Source organism: Numenius arquata, chromosome 6 (genome assembly GCF_964106895.1).
Source record: "Numenius arquata chromosome 6, bNumArq3.hap1.1, whole genome shotgun sequence".
Taxonomy (NCBI): domain Eukaryota; kingdom Metazoa; phylum Chordata; class Aves; order Charadriiformes; family Scolopacidae; genus Numenius; species Numenius arquata.
The window spans coordinates 41751530-41766503 of record NC_133581.1 but is presented as its reverse complement, the minus strand read 5'-3'; the positions used below and the strand labels follow the sequence as shown (position 1 = coordinate 41766503).

Here is a 14974-nt window from a genome sequence, read left to right as displayed (position 1 = left end):
GATGTGAGATTCTAGGCTCAAGTCCAGAATAAAAATAAATGTAAGATGAATGTCAGGGAAAAACTGGAGTAAAGTGTTCAGGAACAAGAATGGAAATATGAAGATCTAGGTCAGGAAATAAATACCGCTTTCACTTGAAAATGCACAGAGAAAGTAGTAGCTAAAGCTGCAGATTTTAGAATAATTTCCAAAGGGTAGTCTCAGAACTGAGACATTGAGCTGCTGCTGAAGTCATGGCTGTGGGCTTTACGTTCCTCCAGCTTGTGTTCTGCCAGGGGGAAGTGATTACTAAGAAAATCTAGTGTACTGGAGAAGAGTATTCATGTTGTGGATTTTCTTTTGGTTTTTCTTATCTGGGGGATTTTTTTTGTTTGGTTGGGTTTTGTGTTTGGTTTTTTTTTTTTTTTAAGAATACTGTGTTTTCAGGGGATGGCAAGAAGGAACAGTGTTATAAGATAAGTGCTTCTTGGTTGGAAACAGCAGTAAAGTTTCTTCCTATTAGTAGTCATAAACTGAAGGAAACTTGAAGTTATTTGCCGGAAACTCATTCAATTTTAGTAATTTTTCACAGGATGGATTCTTTTTTTATCTTTGATTCCCCCTCAGTACCTTGTGGAAAATGCTGACCCTCACTAGGTAGGAACCCTCTTTCTGTCACGCATGGATTTATCACAGCACTTGTAAAATATATAGCCTTTAAATAGACTGAAAATACAAGCATATTGCTGAAGTTCTGGTCAGAATTATTCTTAAAAGTATTGCATCCCGTGGAAAAGCACGAGGTGTAGTCTGAAGTGCTCTTAGGTGATTTGTCACACTTGTTCGGTTCAGTACTGGCAGTCTTCTCTATCCGTTAATACAAAGCCTTCGATAAAACATGGTATAAGACAGCAAACAAACACTAATTTACTGGGTCACAGCAGCCCGTAATATTTGAGTAAGGTAAGTAAGGTCAGTAGTCATACAGTGTGATCAGAGCATAGGATAATGTGTTCCCCAGGGATTTTCTTTGAGACTCCCTGTAGGTTTTTTTTCCTCTTGATCTTTAGCATTTGCTGTGTTCATATAAAGCTTTTCGGTTTCCTTGTAGTTTGTTGAAACTGTTGGGGGGACAGAGTGAGCTACCTTGGAATTGGCACATCCATTGCTTCAGTTTGGAAGGCTGGGTATTGCCTCTGCTTGAGTTGACTTGCTTCTGGTCAGCTTAGATCTTGTTTTAAAATATGACATCTAAAAATCTTAATGGTGCTTATAGTCAGAAACTCATCAATTCCTGAAAGGAATTGTATGATGTATTTGCTGGTGAGAGCAGGGACCATATCTGGAGGGCCAAGAGGTTTTTCTTAGTTGTGTGTTCCTAGGTTCCATGGCATAACCTAACTATTCCTGTAATAATACTTGTTTAAATCTGTGCTTCTGTAATGGCTCTAGTGAGGAATGGAACCGCAGTCTCAATTAAAAAGGCTGTACAATATTGTACAGTTAATAATCTACTGATGTTTCTGAACTGCTGATACATCTTCCTGTATCTGAGATGCTCCTGAAGGGAACATAAAAGCAAAAGCAACATCTGTGTACATTACTTCATCCATGGCTGCAGCTCCAGAGGATTATTATAGAACTGCTGGACCCTGCACGGCTGCTTATCTGCATGCTGGTAATTTACACAGTTGTGTGCATCCCATTCTCCTATTTGTCTGACAAGGATCCTTAAGAATGAAAAAACAAAGGTAATTGATGCCTCGTTCTTGAAATAATAGTATTAAAAAAAAATAAAGTTGAGACCAACAACTTCAACTATAACTTAGTTATAAATCTTCTTAGAAGACAATTTCCTGGAATATTCGATTGCTGTAGATTACTGTGCTGCCAGAACATAAGTGTTGAATGCAGCAGATATAACTAAAAAAGCAATGGATGTGCTAATATAAGATACACAGCTATTGTAAAGAGGCTTTATAATCTTGTTAATAATACCTGTCAGCGTTTGAGCCTTAAGTATTACTTCTAGATATGGATATGAGAACCTAGGATCTCATCTACTGTTAACTGTTTTACATTTTAATTACTTAGTGAAATTCAGTACCAAGACTGTGCACATTTATTCACTGGTCTCGATTAAACTGATAAACTGAAGTCTGATAAACACAAATGTTTACAAGACTATTCCTCGAAGCTCCCTGTATTATAGGTAATTATATATAGTGATAACATATCAATGAGATAAGGACTTGGGTTATTCTATAGAAAACATCTCTAACTTCATTTTAGGAACTAGGAAATATCAAGATTTCAAGGTTTCTTGCAAAACAAAAAAAAGTAAAGTTTTTGGTTACTTGACATGCCGTGCTCCAGTCTAGACTGTGTTTTCAATTTTTAACATTAAATTTTGCAATAAAATTATAAATCAGGTTTTTTTCAGTGTTTTTTTTATTTGAAAGATTCTCAAAAGAATACAGGAAACGCATACCAAATACAGTTAAAAATACGCTGTGTTGTGATTAATTGTTTTTGAGTAGTGCAAAAAAAATCTTCAAAAATTCTGGCAATTTCTGTGGGATAGTAAGAATGTTCTACGAAAGTATAGTCTTGGATTATGTATTTTTCTTCTTTGGAATTCCAGTGCCAAGTGTTTAAAGGTTTGAATTGGAGGGAAGTAGGTGATGGCAAACAGCATCTCGGCTGTGGACTTGAGTGGTCTGTTTTCTTCACAGCTGGATTTGTTAATACTAGCTTAAGGCTAAGGTTGACCTTCAACTAAGATAAACCTTTATTTCAGGGTAGGTATTGTCAATGATAACTGCTCTTCTGGAGAGCTGTGTTGCTGGTGAACCCTGAGTAGTAGTTCATGCATAAGGAAAAAAAACCATAATGCCACCACTCACTTTTCATAGCATTTTGCGTTCTCTTTGTATTTAGGTAGATGACAGGAACTGTAAGCCAAAGGAGCGTCGCTATCATGGATTGTTTTTGGGAGAAGCCACTGAGCAGGTCTGTCTCATGGTAGCAAAGTGAGACTATTGACTATTTTGAAGAAGGAAAGATAATGTTTTTCTTACTGGCTTTTTTTAGTCCCTGGAAGTTGGATTGTCTCCTTGGGCAGCATGTAATTAGTAAGGACTTAAGGTTTACCTTGTGCAAGGGGTCTGTTACTTTTTTTTTTTTTTAAATTAAAGTTATTTTGGTGTTGCAAACTGGAAGGTACTAGCAAAGGATTTGGATTTGAGACCACTTCTAGTTAGGAGTTCTTATAGTTGTGGTTCGGAATGTTTGCAAGGCAAATATTGATGCCTCATGTATTACATGTCTCCATCTTTTATATGAAAATATATATTCTGATTTGGTATACTAATGCAGTCTTGTCTGTCCTTTCTCTCCGTGTGGCATTAATGGGTAGGAAAGACATGTATATAAATATATTGCCTGTGGTTGATGTAGAAATTTATTCAAATACATACTCTATATTCAATTTGTTGCTCCTACCCAGAATTGTTTACACGTTCTTAAAATCTAGATCACGTTATTTAGGTGAAGTGAGATGATGGTCAGACCTTAGTGTTGATAACTGACTTCTGGGTTTGATTTTTAATTGGCAATTAAAATTGGCACTTGATTTTTAAGTCAGGCAATTTACTACTTTTCTCATCTGTGCCCTGGGGTAAAAATAATTTTTTTTTTTCTCCTTTCCATGATGGGCATGAACTATCACGGGAGGCATGGCTTAATTTTTGAACTGTTCATTGACCGAAGCTGGGCAGGTGATGCCAGGTGTTTTTAAATGAGGAGGAATAGGTAAATAGCTTAGATAAAGCTTGCATAGTCATGGATGACAGAAATCAGGGTTGTGACAGTGGCACTAACAGAACAGGTGTGTACACTTCACCTGCCTGGGCTGTTCTTCCCTGCTATCGGACTCTTGAACAATGTGCTGGTATTTCTTGTTTTCATGTCCATTGTGTTGAAAAAATGGGGAATGAATGAAAATGTAAGCGAAGGAAGGAATTGAAAAAGTGTGTTAGTCTTTATAATGTGCAAAGTGAGGCTAGAGAAAGCGTCCAATGCTGTTGGGGATAGCCTTGCAGTCACAGGGTTTGGAAAGTATGAAAATAAATACTGTAGCTTTAATGCTATGAGCCAGTTTTTCTTCCTGAGTTCAAGTAATAAAATCTTGCAAGCTATTGGTGTACCAGTATTTAAGCTGGTTTCTGTAACCTTCCAGCTGCATACGTTAATATACATTTTCAGATAGTTCATACTACAAACCCAGTCATGTTTTCAAAGTGCACAAAAGCCTCATTTCCTAATGACCGCTGAGTTTCTGATTTCACCCTTGACTGTACTAGTATTCCAAAAGAAGAAAATTGGTTAGTTTTTTTTTTTGTTTTAAGGAGCTCTTTAGCTGTGCCTAATGTTTAATCTGCTGTTACTCTTTTTAAAAAAAAAAAAAAAGAGGGAGGGGAGAAGCAGATGGTGATTTGGGTGTTTTTTTTTTCCCCTCTTTGACGGCTTGAAACTCAAAAAGTAACTACACTTTTACAGCTCCACAAGTCATGAAAATATTGTGTGTGCAAAGCCAGTTCAGCAGCCTTAAATACAAGTGAATGCGAAGTCTACAAATACGATAATTCTGCTCACGTGCTTCCAGCAGCAACGTTGCAGGCTCTTTCCAAGATCCTGAAGGCTGGAAAGTGGAAATGCAAAACTCTGGAGGGCAGTCTGGTAGCTTTTTCAGGAGTGGTTGACTTAGAACATTACACATGCAGGCACAAATGCATGTACAGGGAAAACTACATGGTCAGTGGACTTGGATGGGTTAGAAGATTGTAAACCAGTATGGTTTGTCTTCCTTTGCAAAATGAGGTGTGGGATCATTAGTGTAGCCCATATTGACCTCCTCCTGTATTGAACAGGCCACAGACATTTCAGAATCTAGTCTTGGTAAGACAAATCAAAGATTGGATTTTTTTTTCCTGAAAATTCCAAGTGATGGTGAATCTGCTGCTACCCTTGGTAAATGGGGGGTTGAATTTGTTACTGCATTGTGTATTTTAGAAATAGCAATTTAGAAATTGAGCTTCACCGTTCAATTCCTTGTTTTTAGTTTACTCAGACACTTGTAGCTTTGCTTGCTAGCTTGGAAAATCCTCTTTTCCTTTTTTTTTTCTCCCCCCCTTCCTCTAAGTAATTCGACTGCAAACAGATCTCCCAGCAGCTTTCTTTTTCATCAGCTAAAGCGAGCTCCTTGTGTCCTTACTGTCTGGCATATTATCTAATCCTGTAATTATTTCTGTGGTTCCTTTCTGAACTTTCTCCAATTTACCTCCTCTTGCTGTTCTGTTCTGCAGGGACCTAGCTTGGAAACACAGATGGTGGAAGATGAAACTGAGACAACAAGTGAAGAACTGCCTCCTCATCTGCGGGAAGAGCCTCCCGAAGGTACAGTACTAGCAGTCAGCATAAACTCTTTGCCTTAAATTAGGGAAAGTGTTTTGACCAAGGAAGTCTTATTTATCTATCTGACTTGAGAGCCTACCTCTGCCTATTTTCTGGGAGGGATAAAGCTTTGTAAATGCCGACAGCTGAACTAACCTCCAAGCCAGAGGTCTAGCCTTTTGCATTCAAAGAAAGCTGCACCCACTGAGGTGCGGACATTGTTCCGCATTCTCTTTAACAATACGGTTTCTGATTAAAATTGGCCTGCTTGATTATTCTGTCTGTAGGCTTAGGAATATAATGCCTCCTCTCCCGTCTTGTTTCTGATGTTTTGAGCCTTCATTAGGGAAGACTTCCGAAGCAGTTACCTGTTCTTTCCTTACCTCTCTCTGCAGCATCCTGATATTGAAATTGTCCCCAGCAGAGACTTGTCAAAGTTAGGTATTCTAGTGATTTTGTTTCTTTCCACCATCTCTCTTGGAAGCCAGTTTAGCCATCTGAGGAGGAGGCAGTGAGATGCTGTCAGTCAGTAGGAGGCTCAAAAATGCCAATTTTAATTAAAAACCTTGTTTGCAGTGACATGCCCTGGATTTATACAGGGAACGGATTTTTCCCACTGTGCAAATGTTGCAGGCATTCTATATATGCAACAAAATAGGTATTGCTTTATTTTGAATAGAAGCTGCTAACATTGCCGCAAGTCATGGTACGTTTTGAGCTTCGTCTCCATTTCAGTGACTTTTAAAACACAATCACTCATAATTGCTGTGGATGGCTTAAACAACCCAGAGAGTGCCGAGATTCTTATTAGCAATTTACTGGTAAAATACCATGACACGTCTCTAGGAAACGTAAATGTGTTTTATATTTTTCCTCTAAGAGAATACGATGCTGATACAGCATTTATGCTGACAGTCATTCTTAAAGGGAATATCAACCAAGTAGATAGTTTTAGGAATTTGCTGCTCCATCACTTCTTGTTGAACGTTCTGTTATAGTTTTCTCATTAAGTTGTAATTTCTTGTTCTGTTATTTCATGTACTCTCTGTTGGCAATTACAGTACATAGAGGTAAGTGAAAGACAGGTTTCTTTTTGTATATATATACACACAGAGGATATAATCTTGATTTTTTTTTTTTTCCTCAGCCCCCTGTAAGTAATGCCAAATCAGCATGTAATGACAGCGCACTGTTGAAGTAAGAATTCTGGTCACTAGCCTGAGCAGATGATTAACGTGATCCTAGGGACCATATCCCGAAATATAAAACACAGGACATCATTTTGTCTCATCAGTTGATCAGGAGTAGTCTTAGATTTTTGGACTTTGGATTTTGTAATCAGAAGGGTGGTGGATTTTTTTTTTCCCAACGTGGCTAAGTGGTTTTGCAAACCAAGCTTTTATAACTGAAAATGCCTGAATGATGATGAAAAATGTCAGTATTAATATTCCACTTCTGTGATTTGTTGGGTGGGCTGGGAGAACTGTGTGCCCACTTTGGATATGGCCACTTTGCCAGGGTGAAGAAAAAGAACTGTAACAGTTGAGCTGATGTGGCTAAGCAGTGGTACAGCAGATACTGTGAGCTCTTTTAAAGTCTGAGCTCAGTACATACTTTTTAAATTTACAATGATGTTAAGAGTAGCAAAATAGGAGGGGTATTGAGAGTGCAACTGAAACCAGAGACTGGGAGGAGAGGTGGAAAAATTGCTCCTGAAAAAGCCATCAGGATGACGCTGAATGTAGAGCTGGCTCTGTGTTATTAGTAGAGCTGAGTAACAGGAGTCTTCCTTAGAAGCTGGCAAAAACCCCCATAGACCAACTGGAATTACTGTAAGGATTATGTAGTTGCAGGAGTGATTACAAATATCCCACGAAAGAAGCAGATCTCTGAAGTCCTTTTACTACTAAATGCCGTTCAGTACTATCTTCTTGTTCTTCCTCTTCTACTGTTTTCTGGTTTCTTCTGATAGCGATTTCCTAGTTAAATCAAATGCTTTGCAATAAATAAATAAACCGTGTTGTCATGACTGCTGCACTCTTGGTTCCTGGGATCTCTGAATTGGAGACTGTGTCTGCTTGTTGTCGGGTAATGAGTGTGTAAGGGATGGAAAACTCTCCAGAGCCCGTGTCGTTCTAGCACAATCCATTATTTCACCAGGTTGCATCATCGTGACTGTTTCCTAGCCTGCACGGTGCGTTTACTCCCCTCTCGAAAGGAGGGGAACCGGGAGCGCTGTGCCACATAAATATTGCAGTGAAATAAAAGGTGACCCTTCAATGATTGTCCTGTTTCTGAGTGGCGTTGCGGTATGGCCTTCCACAAATAAAAGGATGATTTTTTTACAAGTCCATCACGTACGTAACTAAATAGAGTAAGTGTTAATGTGCGGGTCGCAGTGGTGTAGAACAGCAAACGGCTTCAGGTGCAGCGTGGCAGCCTGTCAGCATGGGAGAGAAGAGCAAGTTTTGTGATTTTTAAAAAGGAGATTAACCAGGAAATCCCTGGAAGGTAACTGAGGCGGAGGTTAGCATGTGTGGAACGCTGAATCCGTTTATTTTAGCTGCTGTTGAAGTTAACTTTTTTTTAATATTTAAATAAGTCAACAGAGTTAAAGCACAGCCGATGCAAGATCCCGCAAGTGATCTCAGGTGTTAAAAAGGGCTTTTTATTTTTTTTTATAAGGAAGATGCGTTGTCATTAGCGGCGTTGGTACACCGTGCCCCGTCTGGGGACGCGGCGGAGAACGCGAGCTGCGGCGGGTGAGGTGTCCCCGGTGCGGGCGTGCGGCCGCGGGGGGGCGCTGCAGGCCCGGCAATGCCGCTGCCGCCTTCACGCAGCTCCCGCACCCGCCCCGGGAAGCGGGGAAAGTAGTTAAACCTATTAACTCATCTCCCGTAAGCTACTTTGTGGCCTTACAAAGGGGAGCTCGCCACACGTTCTGCCGCAGGAAGGCTGTTTATCCCCTAATGGTATTTTACCTCTTGACTTCCTGATCCATCTGCCCAATTCGCGTTTTTATTTTGTATTCCTCCTTCATCTTTCCTTTCTCTTTGATCTTGTTAACATACTTTTTATTTATTTTTTTTTTTCTCTCAGTTAAAAGGCAAGTGCGGGGGAGCAGTAGTAATTAGCATTTGGAGTGCTTAACACTTCCCAGGGAAGGCTACGTGTTACCGTCACCAAACAGTGAAGGGCAGAGAGCTCCAGAGAGGGTTGAGTCTGTTTTAAATGGTATGAAATGCTTTCCTCTTCTCAAGGACTCGGCAGTAGCTGATCTGTGCTGCCACGTGTTCAAGCGCTGAGCTACTTTCAGGTAGATTCTATGTCATCTCAGATGTTTGCTGTTAAATGGCAGTCTGATCATAGTGAGAGAACTAGATTCAGTTACTCAGGTACAGCGACACCTTGCTATATCTGTTGTTCCTTTATCCACTATTTCGGACTTCTCTTGCTGATTATTTAATACAGTGCACTGTTAATTGTTGTCACTGCTTTGCTTTTCTGTCCTTTTCCATTAAATTACCCAAGGAAGGTGATGGCAGTGAAATCTGACGATTAAATCTTCTGTAAATGATCAGTTATGGAACAGCAGCATCTCCTTTGTTGGACGACTCAGATCTTGATCTCTTCTATTTGATGAATCACTGACCCTGACCTTACTCCTCCTGCATCCTGTTGCCAGTAGACTAAGGGAAGCGATCCTTCCCTTTTATTTGGCGCTGATGAGGCCACAGCTGGAGCACTGTGTCCAGTTCTGAGCTCCACAGTATGACAAACATATGGACATACTGGAAAGAGCCCAGCAAAGGGCCACAAAGGTGATTAAGGGACTGGAGCATCTCTCCTGTGAGGAAAGGCTGGGAGAGCTGGGACTGTTCAGCCTGGAGAAGATTCAGGGGGAACTCACCAATATATGCAAGTACCTGAAGGGAGGGTGTGAAGAAGACTGGGCTAGGCTCTTCTCGGTGATGCCCAGTGACAGTACAGGAGCCAGTGGACACAAACTGAAACACAACTGAACATAAGGAAACACTTTTTCACTGTGAGGGTGACCAAGCACTGGAATGGATTCCCAGAGAGGTTGTGGAGCCTCTCGCCAGATATTAAAAAGCTGTCTGGATGTGGTCCTGTGCAGCCTGAGCTAAGTGACCCTGCTTGAGCAGGGGGGTGGACCAGATGATCTCCAGAGGTCCTTCCCAACCTCAACCATTCTGTGATGCTCTTACTGTCTCTGTGTGTTTAAAGTCTCTTTCTGAAGTTGCTGCCTATATCCCCTGTCTATTACACTAATTCTTACGGGAAAAGTAGCTTTACTCTGTCAAACCGCTAAATGTTATGCGTTTCAGTAATGCATCTTTGATAGCTACTGGGGTATGGCTGCAGTTTCTTTTGGCCCTACATTGCTAACTAGTACTGAGTACACCAAAGCTTAGTGCAAGGTGGTGTGGTCTGACTGAAAAGCTGTGTCATTAGTTAACAGCAGTAGCCCCTCTTGGGAGTTTACAAACCAGTTCCTTCTTCCGTGATCTTTAAATATTAAGCATTAAAATTTTATCAGCCAACCTACTATGACCAATTTGGAATGAGCATGAGTCTTTTGTCTGAGCCATCTGGTATCTCTTCCGTGGTTTTCAGACCTAGCAGAAATGCTCCTCCTTTGTTGCAGACAGATTGGGCCTTGTGGAGTAAAGCTTTATTAAAAGCAATGGGTCTTAGCAGCTCTGCAGTATATAACAAATCTTGGGAAATTTACTTTCCAAATAACTGTGGTGTTCCTAATTCAAATTGTTTTACACTTGCTGTGGGTAAAGAGCACACATGGATAGTTACTGTAAATCAGATGATTTACACCAATTTAGAACATAGTATCTTGTGTGAGCCTTATAATCTGTCTCCATGGAGGCATATAGCCTTTTCTGCTGTTTTATATCTTCTGCAAGATAAAAGTATATTGCATACTTTTCTGGGAAGCTTTAGGACCCCTTATCCACAGTTTGGGAATCTGATCCAAAAGTATCTGGGAATATTGTGGATCACTTATTCAGGGTTGTCTTTGGATACAGGTATTTTACCCAGATGTATTATCTGTACATGTCTGTCAAAAAAAAAAAAAGTATGGTTAAATTTCAGTTGAGGTACTACCATGTACTTGAGTTTTCTGAAATTAATTAGACTGGGATAATGTCAGGGTATTTTTTTGTGAAAACACGGCAATTTCTTGAAGCCAGCAGATGCCAGAAGAACGTGGCTGTTCAAGCATCTCATCTGAGATGCAAGGCATTGAGTTCAAGTCCATGATATAGGTGTCTAACTTCGAAAAAGTACATTTTTATGAACAGATGCATTTTTTGATGAATGTGTGGCACTTTACCAATTAGTTTGCCTAAAGTATTCTTTACAGAGAGCAGTCTTCATCAGAGACAAAGTTTTATTGTCGGGCCAAATGTTTGCTGCAGTAAGCGCAGTGCCAAGGTTTAAGTGCTGCAAACTTGAGCTACACCCTGTGGTGCATGCTCTTGTTGCGAGTGATGTTCAGTAGGTTTGTCTCCAAGCTGCCTATATCCAAATAACCGCTAAGAAATCACCTTGGAAAACGATGCAGTGAGTAGCAACTCTCTTTCCTTTCAGTTTTAAGGCATGTGGCACTTTGTGTCATCTGTTACATGCATACATAGGTGTCTGTGTGTCCTAGCAGACTATCTTCAAGAAGTCCTGTGAAGCTGGCAGTGCAACACTATTGCTGTCTGCTAAGCCCTCTTCTGCTTTCCCAAGTCAAACCACTCTCTTCAACGTGCTACCTGGTGAGGTCCAACTGACAAATCCTTCTACAGAGGAGCTCTTTAAATGATCTGCTTTTTTTGTCTAATAGCCAGTTGGCAACGTTCTCAGCCTGGATTCACCTCGGCAGTTCTGTGGTCTTGTAACTAAAGCACAAGACTGGGAACTGGGACAGCTCTAATCTATTCCTAGCTCCACTGTTGACTTATTCTGTGGCATTAGTCGAGTAGTTTGACCTCCCTTGAACCACAGTATTCTTTGTGTATGAAACAGAAATGACTGTTTTTATTTATAAGTGAGCATGATGAAAAAGCAAATTGTAACTTTTTAAGCTTTTAGAGGTAGAAAATACGTGAAAATTGAAACACAAAATGTGATCATAATTTATAAATAATATAAAACTTCGCCTGATATAGAACTTGTCAGGGTTTTTGGGTTTTTTGAGTCCTTGAAGAGGTGATTGGACTTGTCAGATAAGTTCAAATAGAAAGGCAGGTTTCTTAAAAAGCAGAGAAAGAAATTAGCAATGAGGCTGTCTGTTCTTTGGAGCTGGGACTTTATGTACCTGGCGTGTCCTCTCATCTGTAAAAACATTTCCTGAGCTACTTCTGTAAATGGCTTGAGGCTGAAAAGCAACATTTCAGTATCATCTGTCTCTTTTTAAGGCACAGATTCTGTGCAGCCATACTCTTCTGTTGACCAAAACAGTTCTTTTTTCTGCAAAAAGAAATTACGTGGAGTGTCAGCTCAGTCTTCCATGTAAAGTCTACCTCAGTATTTCTGGCAGAGTTGTAAAGTATTTTCACATCTATCCAAGTTCTAATACTGTGTTTCTGTTTAATTTATTATCGTCATTGTTTTAGTAAAAGCTGACATTCTTCTTTGTTTAAATTCTCCAGTGACTCTGTTGGCTTCCTTGTACTTTATTTAATTTTGTTCTCTGGGGGAAATCATCAATGTGAAATGGCAATAATGCTCAACCAGTGTCTGTGTGCACCCCTTTTTTCCTCTTTCACTCCCCCAACCCTTTTGTGTTACTGCTGCCGTGTGCCCGCTACTGACAACGGGCATCTTCCATTCAGCAGCTACGTTACACGGTCTCCTAGAAACAGCATGAAAGCTATTTAAATTGTTTTTATTCCACTTCTCCCTCTGCCCTGTTCTTTCCTCTTCACTATTTTCATATGATATAATGAGATGTTACTTTGACAGCTCAGCATCCCTTTTCTCTACCCTACTCCATGCCCTGCAAATCATTCTGTCACTAAGTGTTGTATGTGTGCACGGCATATGCTGTTAATGGCAGCATAAATAGCTTCCAAGTGCCTGGCGGATTCCAGAAGAAAGGTTCTCATAACTTAAGTGTGGGAAACCTTTTATCAGTGGATCTTGCTAATACAGTAACGGTATAAAGTGAGTCAATAACCGTCTGGTTTTCCCTGAGGGTGTTTGCACACAGGATGGGGCAACGACAGTTTTACCCTTTGCCGTGGCACAGTCACTGTAAGTGATGTGCATCATCCAAATGTAAAGGGATTTCAGGGTAAAGGGCCAGTGTGAAGCCTCTGTCAGAAGATAACATCTTTACCAATTCCGAGTGAATGCGTTTTATTCTAGCAATAGGGTTTTGAACCGCAGGACTGACAGAATTCAGTTTCACGAGTGAAAGCAATGTATATTATTACCTGGCTGAAGTGGCAGACATTTGTCACCATTTATGTACTAATTAGAGATGTATGAAACTAGGAATGCAGGAGGATATTCTTTTACAATGTATTTTTCATTTCGAAGGGCGATGATACTAACATAGAGTTGCAGCCAATTGTTTTTAAATAAATCTCTTGGACTTGCAGTTATCAGTCCTGTTCTAAAGCTGAAAAAGAAAGCGATTCCTGTTTGTTCCTAATAGACTAAAAAAAAACAAAACAAAAGAGCCAGGCAAGTCTCACTTACTTATAACTACAGTCTGAAGTACTAAATAAGGATGAGCAATGCAGTAAATCCAGGTCAGGAGTGAAATTGAATCGGTATATCAGTGTGTTAACAATGATGATGTCTTGAACTGCTAAACTATCAGAGTATTATAGCAGGCAATTAAATCATACGGTGGGTACATAAGGCCGTTAATTCTGCCTCAGAACTGAGTGAAATGCCCAGTTAACATTTCATAAACATCTGTAGTCTCAACCTGGCTGCCTGTCTTGATTTCAGCGGTTTGTGAACAATTTGAGCCACTACTTTGATTATCGGTGTGATTGCACGATTGCACCAATCTGGCCTCTCCTGGACAGATCATTTTGGATCATAAAAACAATCTTATTTTGAAGAGTAGCTTTCTTTTCAAAGCTGTTTATGAACTTAAGGATGAGCTGTAAAAGTGAGGGGGTTTGTGTCAATTTTCTTGCCCTCTGGGATAGTGTTCTAGAAAAAGAAAATCTTCATCTGCTTTGAAATTGGGTAGAACTCTAGAGTAATTTTTATAGAGAAATCTTGCACTTGTGTGTGTGTGTGTAATTCTGTGCTCATATTTATTTAGATTTAGATTAGATATCATGAAGAAATTCCTTACTGTGAGGGTGGTGAGACACTGGAACAGGTTGCCCAGGGAAGCTGTGGATGCCCCATCCCTGGAGGTGTTTAAGGCCAGGCTGGATGGGGCTTTGAGCAACCTGCTCTAGTGGGAGGTCTCCCTGCCCGTGGCAGGGGGGTTGGAACTCGATGATCTTTAAGGTCCCTTCCAACTCTAACCATTCTCTGGTGCTGTGATTTTCTGATCACAGTGAAGACAAATGCGTCTTCCTTATTAATGTGGAGGATTCTCAAGCCACTGTAATACACTTCTTTGGCATATTAGGGGGGATCTGGCCTCTTTCTATCTGGCTGACACTTGCCTGGTCAGAAGGAGTTTAGCTAAGGCTAAGTTTTATGCTGACTCCTGTCTTCTTTGTTGTGCTCTCTCTGTACTACTAACATAGTACTGCCTTCCGTTTTTGCCAAAGGTATGTAATATTCAGTCAGGTGCATCTGCTGCGAAAATTTTAGGTGGCTTTATATTTTTGGGTCTCATATTTTGAAAAATTAATGTTTTTTTTCATATCATGTCCAAAAGGAAATAACATAAATATTTTTCATACAAAATACTAAATCCAGTTTGCAAGTAATGCTAAAAATTTGACCATGACATTTCTGTGGATTGTGAGAGGGTCTTAGGATCTGGGATTGTTAAAAGAGTATCTTTGAATCTTCTTTACAGTAGAAAGAACAGATTTATATTCTTGAACTATTACAAATAACTATAATTAACTACCACCTGAGACCTGATCTTTGGACAAGTGAGAGGTGTTCAAGAGGTAGGCAGGAGGTGAACAGTTAGCAATGTAGCTGTGTGAGCCATTCACCAAAATACCTCTTCATCCATTTAAGACTCTTGGAAAGAAACTGGTAAGGTTATTGACTTCCACTATTTTTACCTTTCTGGAACTTAAATTTTATTGTGAAGGTATAATAATAATAAAGGTTCTGCCCTATGCAGAAGTTCAAAGTCCAAGATTGTTGTTTGTTTCCTTCTCTCTCCCCCCTTCCTCTTCAGAGATTTGTGCGTGGTGGTGATGGTGTGTTCTGGATTTTATTTTTTATTACTTTTTTTTTTCCCCTAAAAGTTCCTATTCAAGTTCCTTGAATACAAAATTGGAAGAATTCTAGCTAATTATGTGAAGTCATCCTTTTTGATTAAGCCAGCCACTTGTATGTATTCAGTACT

At 39.9% G+C, this 14974-nt stretch overlaps 1 protein-coding gene across 1 annotated transcript in view; it reads left to right on the top strand.

The window, feature by feature from the left end:
* Nucleotides 1–5351: 5351 nt before the first annotated feature.
* LOC141465869 (transmembrane protein 263-like) overlaps nt 5352–14974 on the top strand; it is a 196419-nt gene continuing 186796 nt past the window's right edge. Inside the window, exon 1 of the mRNA XM_074149551.1 lies at nt 5352–5436. Coding sequence (XP_074005652.1) covers nt 5367–5436 — 70 coding nt within the window. The 5' untranslated portion in view covers nt 5352–5366. The remainder of the gene's footprint in view (nt 5437–14974) is intronic.